The following is a 17,381-nucleotide window of genomic DNA, read 5'->3' on the forward strand; positions in this document are numbered from 1 at the left end:
CCTTTCTAGATTAAACTTAGTACAATTCTCAGTTAAGCTTGGACTTTCAGTAAGGCGTGGCATTCACGACCTTACATAATTAGCTTCTGAAATTTACACAGCTTTCCTTCACTATTGAAATATACATGGGATAGATATTCAGGCAAATGCTTACGAGTGTATCGAATAACAAAAAATTGTTTCGTCTGGTAAAGAGGTAGAGCTTAAGGTATCCGATTCATAATAGCCTCAGATTCAATGAATCTGAATACATAGCAGATATACCGGTATATTGGCTGAATATAGGAGACAGAATATTCATGTTTTAGTCTCAATATGTAAGAGTGGAATGTGTCCTAATTTTTTCATCTTTAACCTTTGACACTATAATTTTGTCCATTCTCATTTTCACTTCATTTATCATATATATTCATACTGATTTTTTTTTTTTGGGGGGGGGGGGGGGGGACTATATATTGCAGTACTGAGAAGTAAAGGTTTTAAACAGATAATACAAATGTGTTTTCAAGTATCTTTTATAATTTATTTCTCAAAGAATAGATAAATAAATCACAGATGGTTTTTCAATTCCATGATAAATTAAAGAAATACAGAATATAAACAGAGTGGATAAAAAAAGTATGACAGAATGGATTTGTGTTGAAGGAAATGGTATTCAAAATTCATTAAAATTCATTATATTATTAATCCTCAAACTAGAAAAATAAATCTCAGCTAATGGCCTGAACACACTCCATAGATGTCTTATATCATCAATATTAAATCATCAATTTCAAAAAATAAATCACCGGCAATAAAATAGAAAGATATAAAGAAACGAAATATATATTAATTACGTATTGAAAAAGGTCTCTTTTCTTGTACATAGATTTCATTAGGCTTGAGGACTTTTTATTTGATTATGCTACATAATCATGTATCTGAAATTCTATATAATGGAAAATAAATAATACGTATAAATAACAATGCAACTTGAACCTAAACTCAATGTAACAAATGTATAAAGTCATTTAGCTGGTAATAAGAAAACAAAATTATTTAGTAATAATATCAGAATCACATTATGTGTAACCACAAAAGCACAAAATGTATACTTGCAATAGACCTTGCAGAAGGAAGCACATATGGTACAGCATTATACTCAATTAACAATATGTTAATGAACCTTTAAGATTGAATTCCAATACGGAAAAAATGTACATATCAGGACTATTAAAAACTTTTTTTTACAAGATCCTGGGGTCTTAATATAGATCACTTTAATTTGACTATGAATAATATAACACTTCAATTCATGAACAAGTATTGTAACAGTTCAAATTGCATTTCCCATTCATTATACAAACCTTTATCTATTTTATGATAAAACGATGAGATCATTAACAAAAAAAGAACTATTTCAGAGGAGAATAGGTCAATGTAATTTATTTTCCAAATATTTGAAACTGTTGGCAAGTGTTTGACTTTACAAGGTGGAATCTAATTATGTTAACTATTCATTAATTTTTTGTTTCAATTCGAGTTTTCATGACATGAATTTACTATACACAGGTGTATAACAACAATGCCCTGCCATAGGTCAAACATCTACATAACAAGGGCTAATATAGCCTTGTCATAAACTACAGAAATATGACCCTTGTAAATCCATGGTCAAAACATTTGATCATACTCAAGGTACATAACAATCTCCCTAATTTTGCACACTATAATAAAAAACATCATTAAGATACCATTCGTAAAAAAAAATGGTGTCATGGAAGGTCGAGTAAAGCAATAACAAGGTTATGTCCCTCATGAAGTCAAGGAAGTCCTATCATGTCTAGCAATAGGTTGACCTTGACATTTAGCCAAGCGGTCTGTTTCTTTCTTAGTCCATGAACCCAGTGTTTTGGAAGGCGAGAGAATCCGACCTTTGACCCCAAGATGGCCCCAGCTACACAGCAATTGCTGTTGGAATCTCCTGCAGCCAGGATAAGCCTCATCATGCAATCTCTGTTGAAAATAATGTACATATCAAATTACTGGCTACTTGTACCTGTTTGGACTGTGCTGCTAATTCCTTTTAAATTTTATACCCAGCTATACATTTTTATTTTTAGACTTTTGGAAATCCCTACCATAAAGCATAGCATTAGAACCATTTCACACTTAGTTTGGACTTTCAATAAGGCATGGCATTCTCAATGTTACATAATTAGCTTCTGAAATTTACACAGCTTTCCTTCACTTTTGAAATATACATGGGATAGATATTCGGGCAAATGCCAGTTAGTGGTTCAAATAACCAATTACAATGTTTCATCCTGCACAGAGGTGGAGCTTAAGTCGTCTTATCATTGTCAACAACAATTTAAAGTTCCTGATGATATTAATTTCTTAACCAATGAGAATCTATTCGCCATTTAGCAGGCATTAAACATGTAGCGCCGAGGATGCCACGCCTTTCTGAAAGTCCAAACTAAGAGTGAAATGGTTCTATAACAAAAGCATGATTTTTGAAAAATCACAGGTGAGATCATGTTAGAGTGGGCTCCCTTAGACAAAACAGACCTTTAAAGAATTTTGTATCAATAGATGTATAAATGTAAAATTATGAAAATCATTTTAAAAATATAGATATACTTTGAATTTCATATCTGTTAAGAGTTCACAAAGAGTAAGGTTGAACTTACTTGAAGGATTCCCTGGACCTCAGACATATAAGAGCAGCCCCCAGGGGCTTCATACAATAGGACATCTTACCATACTCATTCACATCCAACCTGAATAATACAAAGTAAACACTAAACATATGTGTAAAAATCATTGCATAGATTTATATGAATATCAAGATTTTCTGTTTGTATCAAAAAAGTGAAGATAACAAAAAATGATCAATCTCAAACATCTTTACAACAAACAAACTATTTACAGAGAGTAGCATATGAACCCATGGATATTTCAGAGTAGGATTACTCGCGTAGGAGGAATAAGCACCCCCTGTTGAATGGTCTTACTTACTGTGATTTTCACCTATTGATCACGTAGTGGGAGTAGTATGAAGGAATCAAGAGTACTACAGAGGAGGTTTTAGCTCTTGTACACTTGTACTCAAAATCCCTTTAACCTGCTTAGGTCCTGTAAACTACAGTAGTGCTCAAAGTCATATTTACCTCTTTAGCTCATGTAAAATAAAGTACAGTGTAAGCATTGTTTGTGAGGGTCCAAGATTTTGTGGTTCACACTTATCCACTAATTTCCATCTCACTCAAACAATTATTTTGTCAATATATCTATTCATTGAATTGTCTGAGTATACAAGTTACCTATGAAATAACATACACTTGAACCAACAAAATTTTATACTTACCCAAGAATGTTGACCCAAAAAAATTCAAACTAATGCAATTCACACCTAAACCTGTGTAGGTCCTAAAAACTGAAATGTATTACTTGTATACATCTTTACTTGTCTAGATCCTGTAAACTTAATATGTGATTCTATTATTCACCTTGACCTGTCTAGGTCCTGTAAACTGTATAAGTAATACTCTTATTCACCTTTACCTGTCTAGATCCTGTAAACTTAGTATGTAATACTCTTATTCACCTTTACCTGACTAGATCCTGTAAACTTAGTATGTAATACTCTTATTCACCTTTACCTGACTAGATCCTGTAAACTTAGTATGTAATACTCTTATTCACCTTTACCTGACTAGATCCTGTAAACTTAGTATGTAATACTCTTATTCACCTTTACCTGTCTAGATCCTGTAAACTTAGTATGTAATACTCTTATTCACCTTTACCTGTCTAGATCCTGTAAACTTAGTATGTAATACTCTTATTCACCTTTACCTGTCTAGATCCTGAAAACTTAGTATGTAATACTCTTATTCACCTTTACCTGACTAGATCCTGTAAACTTAGTATGTAATACTCTTATTCACCTTTACCTGTCTAGATCCTGAAAACTTAGTATGTAATACTCTTATTCACCTTTACCTGTCTAGATCCTGTAAACTTAGTATGTAATACTCTTATTCACCTTTACCTGTCTAGGTCCTGTAAACTGCAGTAGTATTCAAAATCAGCCTTCTCCTCATTGGTCACCAGGAGTTTTCTACCTTGATCTCGCGCTATTGTTATGATTTCCTCTATTTCTTTGGATGTCTGCATTTCATTCTTTCCCTGTAAAGGGTTTAATAAAGTTTTTTTTTTTCATTTGGAGGCAAACTGTGCTGTATATAAGGGCGAATCGATTACACGTGTAAACGGCGACGTTTCGATTATATGCTCTAAACGTTTACAGTTTGAGTAAACGTTTACACGAAGGTCATTATCAATGTCTATCAGAAATAAAGTTTAACACAAAAAAAATTGTTTTATTTCATAATTTACAAAAGAAACACCGTCTTTGGCCATTTGATAAGCAACAATCTAAACCTGGAAACATATTGAAGGGCTAACATTAATTCCGATTTCCGAGTTGCTAATACTAGCGATGTTTTACGACACTTGAAATATAAAACTTGATATATTTTGATTAAATAAATATAATACATTTTTCACAAGTCTTTGAAAAGTTTCAATACATTCAGCAGGTCCTGTTTTACTTTTTTCGAGATTAAGAGATCCATCTTTACAATTATTTTTTCTACGTCCGGTAACCAAATAAACCAAGCAGTTGGGTGACGAGGTCGTAAGTGAATGAATTTAATGCGCCTCAAATTCTTTTTGACCAACAATAAATTTGTAATAACAGCTCATACTTATATTAAAGTGAAAGAATTGATTATTCGAGTTTCATTGAGTAGCCATAAAAATCCAATGAAAGTGTACCGTTTCGTTTACTGCTTTTTTAAACGTTTCACCCTTAGCTGTATATAAATTCTATTTGAATGAAGTGACTTTTTTCATTGTTTTTTTAACCATGATGCAAAATCCTACTCTTTGCTCCATAATGTAAATTGCCAACAAAAATAAAAAAATCTTTTATCCTAAACATGATATAATGATTTTGGGAAAAATAAACACAAACATGTTCTTTTACCATGTATAGTAAAACAAAAAGAGAAAGAAAAACCTGTTTCACATTTGCCTTCACTAAGCATAAAATAATTTTATGGATATAAACAAAAATCATGTACTGGTACATGTATATTTCTGCTATGTTATCCTTTTTTCGCACATTGTTGTAATGACACCTGTTTTTGTACCTGAAACATACAGGCTATGATGACGGATATGACACAGCAGGCAGCCTGTGACAGGGGACTGGGGTGGGTGGACTTGGTGATCCTCAGTGTATTGTTCTGTACCTCAGTCAAATCAAAGAAATTAGGGACACCTGTCAGGTAAAAGGATCGAGGAAATTATTGGGTTTTCCCCCAAAGCTTATTATTGTAAAACTAAATACAAACTGATAGTATGTTTCAATACCCAGAATGGCCGTTCTGACAATGGCTCCGTTATCCACTCCAGGCTGATCACACCCCACATCAAATTCGGACTCGGAGCTGACGCTGTGTAGTAGACGCTTACAAGGACTACGAGGACTGCGGTCACTGCTCATACTGCTTATACTGCTGGAGATGCTGCTTATACTGGACCTCTCATCCTCACTCACCAGGTAGCCATTCTGTTCTGATGCTGGGGTGTCCAGTTCTTGGAGGTAAACTCTAGTAGCCACTGAATGAGGATTCTCTGTGAAGTCTCTCTCAACCAGTAACTAAAGGACATGTTTCATATTGTCATTGTTAACATCATACAAAGTTAAAGATTAACATCTATCAAATATATAAATTTCAATTTTCTTTTTAATTTCGAAATTATTTAATAAAAAAACATAACAGGAAAGAAATAAAGAGCAACAACCTATCTACGTCAGAATCATAAATTCACACTGATTACTGTAGATCACTAAATTTTCGCGACAACTTATTTTCGCGAGATAGTCATTGACTCTTAACGAGACAAAATTTTCGCGAATTGTGGTTATTGCTCTCTACATTCTTAGGGAATACTATTATACGCGAGAATTAAATTTTCGCAAGCACAGTGTCTTGCGTAATTATGCGAAAATAAAGTGATTTACAGTACTCAATTCTGTATATATTCCTCTGTTTTGTTGTACATATCTATGTATATGTAACTTCAAATCATAGTCAATTTCAAACTCTTTGAATGGAATTTTAAATAACCTTAAATTCCATGATCATAGACATTGTGATATATTACAAATGTACACTTACATATTTACACATTCTCTTTCCTTTATTTTAATTGCCCACACCTTTTCATTGGCAGAACCTAGTGAGATGATCCATTTAATGTCCTCTTTACCATTTAATGGAAGGACTCAGTACAATTCCCTCAGTGCACCCTCACCTTTTTGATGGTAGGACTTAGTATCCCCCCCTCAGTACCCCTTTATGTTTTTGATAGTAGGACTAAGTATGTCCCCTAATCTTTTTGATTGAAGGACTTAGTAATACCCTTTCAGTGCCTCCTCACCTTTTTGATGGTCAGACTTAGTACCCCCCCCCCCTCAGTGCCCCCTTATGTTTTTGACAGTAGGATTAAGTATGTCCCCTAATCTTTTTGATGGAAGGACTTAGTACTACCCTTTCTGTGCCTCCTCACCTTTTTGATGGTAGAACTTAGTACGATCCCCTCTGTGTCCCCCAGCTCAGGGTATCCTTTCTCACTCCATTCTTTTAACCGCTTGGCAAAGTCCAGTTCATCCACTACTCCAGCCCAAGCCAAGATAGAGTCAAGCACCAGTAACTGAAAAAATGAACTGAATTTTTCAAATTGGGGATGCACTGCTCTTTAATGGAAATTTACACGTAAGTTATAAAATCTCTTGAATGTCAGAGAGGAAGAAACGTGGATTACACACTATATCAATAAAAAACATGCACACTTGTATGTATGACATTTAAATGATGAACTTGAAATTTCCAGGCAAGCTAAAATACAATGCCTCATTTTGAGCATTTCTTCCCTGGATCCTTCTTTCATTCCACTGAAACTTTCAAGATGGCTAAAATTGTAGATCAATTTTGTATTTATCACAGTCTCTATGGTAGTTTATCATTACCATGGAATCAAAGTTTGATGTCCAGTCCCCAGGGCGCCATAGAACTCGCTGCCTGTCTTGTAGAATCTGTGTGTAATCTATGTCTTCAGTGTCATAGTAAAATGAGCACTCATCTCTACTCATTCCTCGAGTGGCAAGCCCCAGAGCATCACCAATAGCTGCACCATACAGCAAACCTAAAGAAGCAAATTACATGTATATTGAGAAGTATTCATGAGGAAGATTCTATAATTAGAATTATAGTACTAACAATAAAATAACTCTTTCAATAAATGTCAAATCTGTGTTGAGACATAAACATTTCATCAAACCAGAAAAATAATCTTTTTCTTCTAAACAGAATGGGCATTACTCTTCTTTATTTGGAAAAATTTCTTGCACCATTATGGGTCACAAAAATTTTAATCACTGGAGTCTCAATCAGTGCAGTCCAAATTTTTAAAGCATTAATGGTAATACCATTGTTATAATATAGCAGAAGCAACTTTATTCAGCAATCTCTGAGTCTGATATGCTACAAACCTACAACTCTATCTTTCAGAACATCCGATTCCAAAGAGCTGGCTCCTAGAGGTGGAAGGAGGGGGGTTTTGATCCGGCTGGGGGTGTTAGTTGTGTGTGTCTGAGATTGGATGTACTGCATGTTGGCAGAGTGAGGGTTAGGGACGGCACTGTGTAACTGATTCCCTCGGACTCGAGGAAACTCATTCAATGGGGTCAAAGGTCTTTTTTCATGAACTGGTTTACTGTTTTTGTAAAGCTTACGTAGAAAATTTAAGGTCACATCTGACCCTTCATCACAGATAGCTTGTGGTGGTTCATAAAGTCGATTTTGTTGAGCCATTAGTAAGACTAGGGTTGTGGAAGCACCAAGCGACAGAGGAAGCTGTCGAAGTTTATTACCACTCACGTTTAGTTTCTGAATAGCTTCCATATTTCCAATATCCTGGGGTAATTCCTTGAGCAAATTGTTAGATAAATCTATTTTTTCTAGTTTGACTAGATGTACAAATGATTCTGGTAGAGATTTCAGTCTATTGTTGCGTAGGATCAATGTTCGGAGATGAAATTGTAAACCAAAGCTCTCTGGTAATGTCTCTAATACATTGTGACTGAGATCAATGGTGTGTAGGTGGGGCAGCCTGAGGGGCATTTCTGGGGGGATCTCAGGGATGGCATTGAAGGCAACTGTCATCCGCTCATACAGAGAAATGGAGTCCCTGATGTTCCAAGGAATCTCAGTCAAGCAGCCCTCATGGAAAATACCCCTCACATGCTTTATTGGAAAAATAAATCTAGATCAATCTGTAGATAATGTGTTACATGAATTCATAGTATTTCATTAATAAAAATACATTTAGCAAACTATAAGTAGATAAATTTCTGTTTTTTAATATGAATCAAAATTAATTTGCAAAGTAAAAATTTGAATTGTGTCATTTTTATCCTCAAATAAAATTAAGTTGATACGGTTTTATGTGTCATTGAAAACCCTTGGACTTGCAAGTGAAGTCCTGTGTGGGGTAAAAAGAATTTCTACACTCCAATCTACATGTACTTCAAGGTTTTCCTCTACATGTTCTAAAATTCTTACCTTGCAATACTGTTTGTATGTAATTCTCCTACTCAAATTCAACTCTTTTCTTTCATCATCTCTAACTGGGGCCAAATCATGAGTCTCATAGTTGCCCATTCTTCAAACAACTTCAAATGAAAAAGGAAAAATAAATAAGAACAAAACAAAGACAATAGTTCCTACATTCATGTCCTTTTTAATGTTATTTGAATCAAATAAACACAGTTGTATGCATAAGGATCCCTATCCATTCTTTTTCCACAAACAGAATACTGTGGAATCATTTTTATTTGTGGGGGTCACTGTTCATGAATAGTCAATTTATTTTCTGGTTTGTGGGGATGTAATTTCGTTGGTAACAAATTCTATTCCACAATTAATATTTAACTTTTAATGGATAATAATGCAAATGTTTGTATATAAATATATCGTTCATGAGGATGTAAATTCATGGGTCAGGGTTACCCACAAAAGCCACGAACATTGGTCCCCTGATCATGCTGATAAACAATAATGATTCAATCCACAGTAGACACATATATAAATGTTGTGTTTTGCAATGATGCTTAGAATGCATTTCTAAATACCGGTAAATGTTAACGTTTACTAGTATAACTAGCTTTAATTCTAATGCCATGTGCTCTAGAGTCGCAAAGGAGTTGATCCATATGTCATATATGGTTTGAATCCCACAATGGGACTTGGAGATCATCCTTCGGATGAGACCGAATATTAAACGAGGTCCAATGTCGCAGTAGGTGCTGGAGGTACGAAAAAGATCCCTCACTGCTCAATGGCTATAGGTGTCATGGCAAGTATAGGACAAAATTTTCTGCTCTCCACCTGCATTAAGTCACTGGTGGCCTCTCCACATGTGTGAAAAATTCTTGAGAGGGACAATAAACAACTGATAACAGGATAATATCATTTCTACACCGTGTACGTACATATCTACATGTTAAAAGCAGTATCACCTTCTTGTAAATGTTCATTATTACAATAATACATTGTCTTACCTGAAACAACCTTTTCTCAGTCAACATTAAGTTAATTTTTTACAAAACACTTCATTCACATTTCTAAATTTTCTCAAACCCGAAGTCTGTTTATTTCGAAATATTCAAGAATATTAATTTTTATAAACAGCGCATTTGCTTGTTCCTTGCTTTGCTTTTCAAATTTTAGTTTGCATAAACAAACATACGTGTCATAATGTAGTCGAGGGTAATTTGTCAAAAATATTGTCGCAACAACCTCTTCATTTTCTAAGTCCACGAAGGCACTTGCGTAAAACGTCACAAAATTTGTGTACACAACCGGAAGTTAGTTTTACCTGTTGCTGTGATCGATATCATGCCAAAAATGTGCTATGTCTTGCTTGTTTCCTTGGTATGGTGATTTAAAAGATTTTGTCTTACACAGTAAGCACTTTTTATTTGTTTCCTTGTGTTTATTTATCGCTATATTTATTCAAAGCGTTAATTATTTGCTGATTTAGCAATTTGCATGCATGCATGGTTGCATGCATGGCGGAGATGTCAGATAATGGTGTCCTGATGGGACCATTTGCTAAAGCTCAATCAACAGTGCTTTTAGGAAAACACGCCGTCGCGCAAACACACAATGCCGTCACGCTAACACACAACTGAAATCGCCATCGCAACATTGAACAACACGCTGTCGCGCTAACACGAGTTCGCAAAACATGCTGTCACATCACTAACACAAGTTCTCACAACACGCTATTGGGCTTACAAGGGTTTGCAGAACACGCTGTCGTGATAACACACAACTCTCCAACGCAACATATTAAACTACACACGGTTCCATGTTCATTCGCCCGATTTCCTGTTCGCCCAATTTTCCGTTCGCCCAGAGTCCACTTGCCCTAAAACTTGTTCGCACAGGGTCCGTTCGCCCTCATTTAATGTAGAATAAAATCTAATGAATTTATTTTCTTTCCAAATTTTTGGTACATTCGAAATAAAACAGACCGACAGACGTTATGCGTTTTGTCACATGGGGGGTTGATCTCTGCCATGATTGATAGTAGAATGTTGAATTTTCATCTTCCATCTTCTTAATATAAATTATTTCTTGAGATCAAAGGGAGACTCTTAAAACGTAAAACCTTCAACATCTGCTGTTTAGTCTTATAATGGACCTATTAACGTCTCAGTCCTTTAAACTATTAAATGTTTTCAAAACATAGTGCAATTCATAAAAATAACACGGATGTACCCCCCTAATTAACATTGATATTAATCATCTAATTAACTATAGTGCAAACACTAAGTCATTCAAAAACATAAGAATTAAATCAAAAATTAATTAAGACTAAATATTCATTGTTCCTTGTATCAGAATTTGAGAAAAAATATCCAAAGTTCGTAAAGGAAATAGATAGAAAATATGATATTTGTTATTTTTTAATTCATATGAGTTTAATTATATATACAAGTAAATGTAAGTATTGGGTGAACCACATATAGGGCGAACAAGATATTGGGCGAAAAATATTTGGGGCGAATGGACTCTGCACGAACGGACTCCCGCGAACAGGTAGATCGGGCGAATGAACCCGTTGCCACTACACACTATCACACTCACAGGAGTTTGCACAACACACTGTCCTACTAACAATAACATATATATGAGTTCACATAAACGCTGTCGCACTTATAAGAGTTCGCACAACTCGCCGTCACGCGAACACAAAACTAGTGACTGCTTGTTGTGTGTTAATTAGCATGAAGGCGTGTGTTGCTTGAAATCCTGTTAGCAAGATAGCGTGTTGTGTGAAAGTGCAACACTGTGACAGCGTGTTGTGCAAACTCATCATGTTAGCGAGAGAGTGCATGTGCCTGTATGTTTTATATAGCCCCAAAACTTTTATAACTCCAACTCTCTCAAGAAGATGCAGTAATCGATTCATCATGTTAGAAAATGATGTTGTAAAAACTACAAATCAATAATTTTTATCTTTTTTAATCTTCAATAAAAGTCTGTTCTGCAGATGACACTGCACAGCCACTGAAACATTGCTGCATGATAATTTTTATCTTTCATGTGCAATGCTTCCATAACTATTTTATGTACAGATACCAATTATCATGTTCATATACATGTAGATATTGTTTTAATAATGTGGTTATTTAAATTACATACAAAGAAAATTAACCTGTAGATATTTGAACATTGGGTTTTTTTTGTTTTGTTGTTGTTGTTTTAAAAAGCAAAAATTAAAATTGGCAAATACTTTAAAGTGTTTGATGCTTTTATATATCCTAGCTACTATAAACAAATACACAAGTTCATTGCTTTAAGAACTGCATGTTCAAGATATTCTCTATGTTTGTGCACTGAGGCATATATATCTCAAATTTGATAATTTAATTCATGGTGTGCTGAATTTTTAATGATACTAATCAATCATTGTATAAACTTTGGACTTGCCTCTTATATTAACAATTTCATTCCTTTTAACATGTTGAAAGCAATAAAGTTTCAGTCTGGTCTTTGCATCCAGAATTTGACTTTTTTATTGTGTTGTTGTTGTTGTAACAGTAAACATGGTAAATACCATGTAGACATTGTGGAAAACTATTTGATTTTGGATAATTTCTTTGCATTATTTGCTTCAGTGGTTGTAGAAAAGTGATCTGTTGACTAACTTTTTTTTACATTCTGAATAAAATTCACAGCTATTTTATCATTATATGTTAAATAAAAACTTGATTTAAAGTACATATACATGTATATAGAGAAATCAGAGGATAATTGTGCCAGATGTGTAAAATATTTCAAAATTAGAGAACCATGGATTTTTTATATACAAATAGCTAGTATATATACATTAGAATTTTATAGCTGCCTGGGGAAAAAATCAAAATTCACTTTGTGAAAGCGATTATGCATGCATTAAAATATAAATTAAAATAAAAAAAAAAAATAATTTTATTCACTATAACAAGTATTTACATGCATATATATATAACAGTCTTAAATCTGAAACTCTAAATACATCAGGTTTGAGAACCATGCGATGGCCATCAGTAGAGTCCCTGGCGGGGGCGGTCATGCTTCTACACATTGTGGTCTGTCCGTTCACCAAAGTAGAGGAGAGCTTTAACATACAGGCAGTCCATGACATCCTATATCACGGCATCAACATCGATCAGGTAATCCCGGCCAGTGTTTTGTATGTATGATGGATATAGATGTCTATTTTCTTTGCATGTAGAAGTTTTATTGTATAGTCAAGGAAAAAAATATGTTGAAGACTTTAAGAAAGATCTGTAAAATCAAAACTAGATAAGATTAGTGATTTACAATACAAAATGTTCTACAACTTCATTGTTTATTTGTTAAATTGAAGACTAATCTATCTGGCTTACATTAACTTGTTACTTTGTATAACATGATTAACCTCTAACTTCTTTTATAGTATGACCATTTAGAATTCCCCGGTGTAGTCCCTAGAACCTTCCTTGGGCCCCTTGTTCTTGCTGTGACAACATATCCCGCGGTGTTCCTCTGTCAGTGTCTGAAGCTGTCAAAATTTATATCACAATATCTAGGTATGGGGATTTAGCAAAAGCATATACAGTGAAAACTGTCTAATCCGACACCTGAATAATCTGACATGCTGTAAATTCTGATGTTTAATTTCTTTCCCATTTCAGTATTTTCCTTGTTTTTAACACTGTCCAATCCGACACCCTGTTTATTCCAACAGAAGATTATGTTTCCCAATGCATGTTGGATTAGACAGGTTTCACTGTATACGGAGCTAAATTGATAAATAAAAGAGCGTTTTCATCCATTATAATGTGCATTTTTCATCTCATTCATAAAATTTCTAACCAGAATGAAGAAGTACTGTAAACCAACTTTTATTCGCTTGGGAGAAATTTTTGCAAAATTCACGAGAGCCTTGTCATCGGAAATATTTCTTGCTGCGAACCAGTCTTTAAAGTCTCTTTGTCTATTAACAACAGATAAAAAAAAGCGTGATTGCAAAAATTAATCGTTGCGAGCTAGTTTAATCCCTGTAAATCGCGAAATAAAGTCATCTCGAATAAAAGTTGGTTTTCGGTATGTTACATTTAATATGCACCACATCTTTGTATAAAGTCTCTGATATCTATATCAGCCTTGGGTGAAATATACCTTATATATGTCATTTATAATTACTCAGATAAATTTAAAAATATTTTTTTATATTTCAGTCAGAATTGCTTTAGGTCTTTATGTGCTTGCTGCGCTGTCGGCATTTGGTAATGCCATCAAGTACCGCTTTGGCCCGGGTGTCAAGAGATGGTTGTTCATTATAACAGCCACACAGTTCCATTTTATATTCTATATGTCAAGACCATTACCCAACACATTCGCTCTTGTTTTAGGTAAAGTAGACTTATTCTCATCATCAGTTGAAAAGTTAAATACAAAAGTTTTCAGATTGAAGAGACAGTCAATGTATAAAGACATTAAATATTCTATTCTGGTTACCTTTTTAAATACCATAATGTGATGCATACATTTTGAAAACTGTGTGAACATTTTCTTTGCACAACAGACATGTTCGAGTGAGATCCAAGATATATCAAGATCTACACTTCTTTCGTGGCACCTGTTTGAAGGTGTTACATGTGCTGCTGGAAAATTATATTCTCCTAGTATATAAATCAGATAGCTTTACTGAGCTTTGCTTTATTCATTACAGTGTTGTTTGCAATAGCGGCCTGGATAAATCAGAACCATGGACAATTTCTATGGATATCGGGTGCTGCCATCATTATTTTCCGATCGGAACTAGCTGTATTTCTGGGCCTGATTCTCGCTGCAGAACTCTTCTCCAAGAGGCTCAGTTTCACTGAATTTTTAAAGCATGTTATTCCAGCAGGAATCCTTTTACTAAGTTAGTACAGTACAAAATATGCACCGGTATTAATTTGATCCATACATGTATCTCTTAATTTGACCGAAACATTAATTTTCACATGGATAATTCATGCTGTATTTAAAAATTCTAATTTATATATTCATGGCAATATAAGTGCATCAGTCAAATTTTTTGACATGCACTGTTGCCAATGCAATTTTTCATTGTAAAAATTTTCATGAATTGATGATTTTCAAACCTGCATGATTATCATTTACTGTTTGTGGAGGTCTGCTGCCTCTAACTCTATTAACTTTTTCCATAACTATTTTGTTTATCAGGTCTGACAGTCCTGGTGGATAGTTTTTTCTGGAGACGCTGGCTGTGGCCTGAAGGAGAAGTTCTGTGGTTCAATACGGTCGAGAACAAAAGCTCTCAGTGGGGTGTATCCTTATTTAATCTGATACAGTTAGGAATGTAAAGCATGACAGAATAAAACATACATGTATCATGTCTTGTCACAGCTAAATCCCAGGATAACCAGATTTTAATGTCAAAATTAGACAACTATATATTCTTTTAGAAGCATCAACACAGTTACTTTTAATGATCTAGAAAAAAACTGCAATTTTTCATTTCAATGTGATCCTTAACTGCTAACAGACAGAGCCGTTTATGTGGTATTTCACATCTGCTCTTCCCAGGGCTCTGTCCATGAGTTTCTTTTTAGTTCCCATAGGAATAACCTTGAACCCTCACCTTCGACCTCTTCTAATTCCTGCCATTGGTTATATATTGCTATACTCTAACCTGCCTCATAAGGAGTTACGATTCATCATTTATGTGATACCAATCTTCAATGTTGTGGCTGCATCTGCTGTTTCAAAGATGTGAGTAAAACTGTTCATCGATACAATATTAAGAATTTAGATGTTTTGACCTATATTGTATTACTCAAGGTTATGACCTTTCGTAGGTTGGCTGACAGCTCCAAGTCCTGGTTTAAGAAACTGGTGGCTCTTGCCGCTGTGTGCCACATTTTGGGAAACATCACATGCACCACAGTATTTCTGTTTGTCTCTCACCAGAACTACCCCGGGGGACAGGCCATGCAGAAACTCCACCAGTTGGAGAAACCATATATAGGTACAGTCAAGAATATTGCTTAATAAAATTTCATAGTGTTCAAGTTTGCCTTTTCACTACTTTAGCCTGTCTTGAGCACTTGGATTCAAATTCCTTTGACAATCAGTGAGAATTAAAATCATAATTTTTTTTGGCATTTTATAATTTAATAGTGAAAAAATATAGTAATTATTATCTTTTTTAAAAAAAATTTCCTGTAATTTGTAGCCATCAATCTTCACATTGATGTAGCAGCTGCCCAGACTGGTGTCACTAGATTTACACAGATCAACCCAAAATGGAGGCAAGTTATAATTCAACTGTTCTTTTTGTGAAATGAAAATCTAAATAGATCTACATTTTCAAATTTTGAGCAAATCTTTTGTAAATTTGTTTACTAGATGTGTCCAAGTGTCAGTGTGGTAAAAAATAAAAATGCTTCAGAATCTTTTGATTGTCAGTTTCAAAATATTTTTTAAAAAATTGTGCTCAGGGGTTCATGACTTTAGAGGAAGTAGGTCAGTGACATTACAACCTTGACCTGTATAAAGATTCACATTGAAATATCCACTTCTAACAAAAAGAAAAATCAGGAAAACTAACAACAATGGAAAGATGATTAATATTGAATGTTGGATTAATCAATTTTAATAAGATAGAAATACGTACATTACACTACTTTCCATTTCGTTTTATTAATTCAGTAAAGGGCTCTCCATGTCCTCCATTTATTTGGGGTTAGGGGAGTTATATACACCAACATGCATTTAACTTCACTATATATTTGCATATTTGACATCTTTGATTTTTTGCCTGTAGTTAAACACAGCACTGTACATTGTAGATACAATAAGACAGAGGACCTTCTACCAGGCTCTCAGGAGATGCTGGATTTCTCTCACCTCTTTGTCAGCGATGACGACATTCTTCAGTTTTACCAGAGCACACATTCCGTTATAGCAAAGATTGACGGATTTGATACACTCCGAGTGGATGTTAGATCTGTACCCCCCATTGTTGTGACCACTAAGCCCAAAATTTGGATCTTAAAAAGAAATTTGTACCTGAAAGCTAGCTGACGGCTAGAACTTCTAGGGAATTTAATTAATACAGTGAACTCCCAGCTCTCTGATAGATACCCAAAACACACCAGAATTTGCTAGCCCTAGGATGTATTTGTTTATTTAAATGTGCAATATTGTTTACATATGGTATTAATAATAAGTGACCAAATATTATATGTATTCAGTGGTATTAAGAGTTTGATAGATCTTAATACAATTCACCATTCCAATTTACATACTCCAAAATGCCTGTAAAATATGAAACTTTCAATTTTTGAGCATTTTGTTTATTTTCAAATTTCCTTTTATTGTTAAAATGTACACAAACATTGTGAATAAATGAATTGCATTTTCTTTATTTTCAAATTTCCTTTTATTGTTAAAATGTACACAAACATTGTGAATAAATGAATTGTTATAGTACAGCACACTATACATGTATTATGTACATTTTCAAGTACACAGATAATTTAGATAAATCTTTCATTTAATCAATACAGTCTTGAATACATTCCAATAAGTTATATGTACATTTAGGTGCCTAATGTATTACAAAGATCCTGACAGATTTTTTTGCGCCATTTTATCTCTAGGGTATTACAAATTGTGATAGAGTTTTTATATATTTTTTGGTTTGTTTTC

The 17,381-nt window shown here is 34.2% G+C and overlaps 2 protein-coding genes across 3 annotated transcripts; one reads left to right on the forward strand and one right to left on the reverse strand.

The window, feature by feature from the left end:
• Positions 1–608: 608 nt before the first annotated feature.
• On the reverse strand, positions 609–9,993 carry LOC134268982 (uncharacterized). 2 transcript variants are annotated; one of them, XM_062751206.1, is made up of 10 exons: positions 9,871–9,993; positions 8,685–8,794; positions 7,613–8,366; positions 7,091–7,266; positions 6,631–6,774; positions 5,428–5,716; positions 5,205–5,335; positions 4,040–4,176; positions 2,676–2,765; positions 609–1,995 (listed from the first exon to the last, which is right to left on the reverse strand). In XM_062751206.1, the coding sequence occupies exons 2-10, from the start codon at positions 8,781–8,783 to the stop codon at positions 1,803–1,805; spliced, it is 2,013 nt and encodes a 670-aa protein (XP_062607190.1). In that variant the 5' UTR covers positions 8,784–8,794; positions 9,871–9,993; the 3' UTR covers positions 609–1,802. The 2 variants fall into 2 exon arrangements, with proteins under 2 accessions (XP_062607190.1, XP_062607191.1); XM_062751207.1 differs by lacking the exon at positions 9,871–9,993 and adding an exon at positions 9,683–9,848.
• LOC134268983 (dol-P-Man:Man(7)GlcNAc(2)-PP-Dol alpha-1,6-mannosyltransferase-like) lies at positions 9,983–17,084 on the forward strand. The gene is made up of 10 exons (XM_062751208.1): positions 9,983–10,087; positions 12,696–12,847; positions 13,114–13,246; positions 13,898–14,071; positions 14,392–14,586; positions 14,892–14,995; positions 15,214–15,440; positions 15,527–15,696; positions 15,904–15,979; positions 16,520–17,084. The coding sequence occupies exons 1-10, from the start codon at positions 10,036–10,038 to the stop codon at positions 16,752–16,754; spliced, it is 1,518 nt and encodes a 505-aa protein (XP_062607192.1). The 5' UTR covers positions 9,983–10,035; the 3' UTR covers positions 16,755–17,084.
• Positions 17,085–17,381: the final 297 nt, after the last annotated feature.

Source organism: Saccostrea cucullata, unplaced genomic scaffold, assembly GCF_032062105.1.
Source record: "Saccostrea cucullata isolate Sc308-1 unplaced genomic scaffold, CSIRO_AGI_Scuc_v1 ctg250, whole genome shotgun sequence".
Classification (NCBI taxonomy): Eukaryota; Metazoa; Mollusca; class Bivalvia; order Ostreida; family Ostreidae; genus Saccostrea; species Saccostrea cuccullata.

What these genes read in the sequence shown, in the direction of transcription:
- LOC134268982 (XM_062751206.1), bottom strand. Translation starts at nt 8,783, where the DNA reads ATGGGCAACTATGAGACTCATGATTTGGCCCCAGTTAGAGATGATGAA. An exon ending in TAAGTTCTACCATCAAAAAG is followed by an intron (nt 5,717 to 6,630) that starts GTGAGGAGGCAC and finishes CATGTCCTTTAG; the next exon opens with TTACTGGTTGAGAGAGACTT. An exon ending in TCATAGCCTGTATGTTTCAG is followed by an intron (nt 4,177 to 5,204) that starts GTACAAAAACAG and finishes AACCCTTTACAG; the next exon opens with GGAAAGAATGAAATGCAGAC.
- LOC134268983 (XM_062751208.1), top strand. Translation starts at nt 10,036, where the DNA reads ATGTCTTGCTTGTTTCCTTGGTATGGTGATTTAAAAGATTTTGTCTTA. An exon ending in ACGGCATCAACATCGATCAG is followed by an intron (nt 12,848 to 13,113) that starts GTAATCCCGGCC and finishes CTTCTTTTATAG; the next exon opens with TATGACCATTTAGAATTCCC. An exon ending in AGCAGGAATCCTTTTACTAA is followed by an intron (nt 14,587 to 14,891) that starts GTTAGTACAGTA and finishes TTTGTTTATCAG; the next exon opens with GTCTGACAGTCCTGGTGGAT.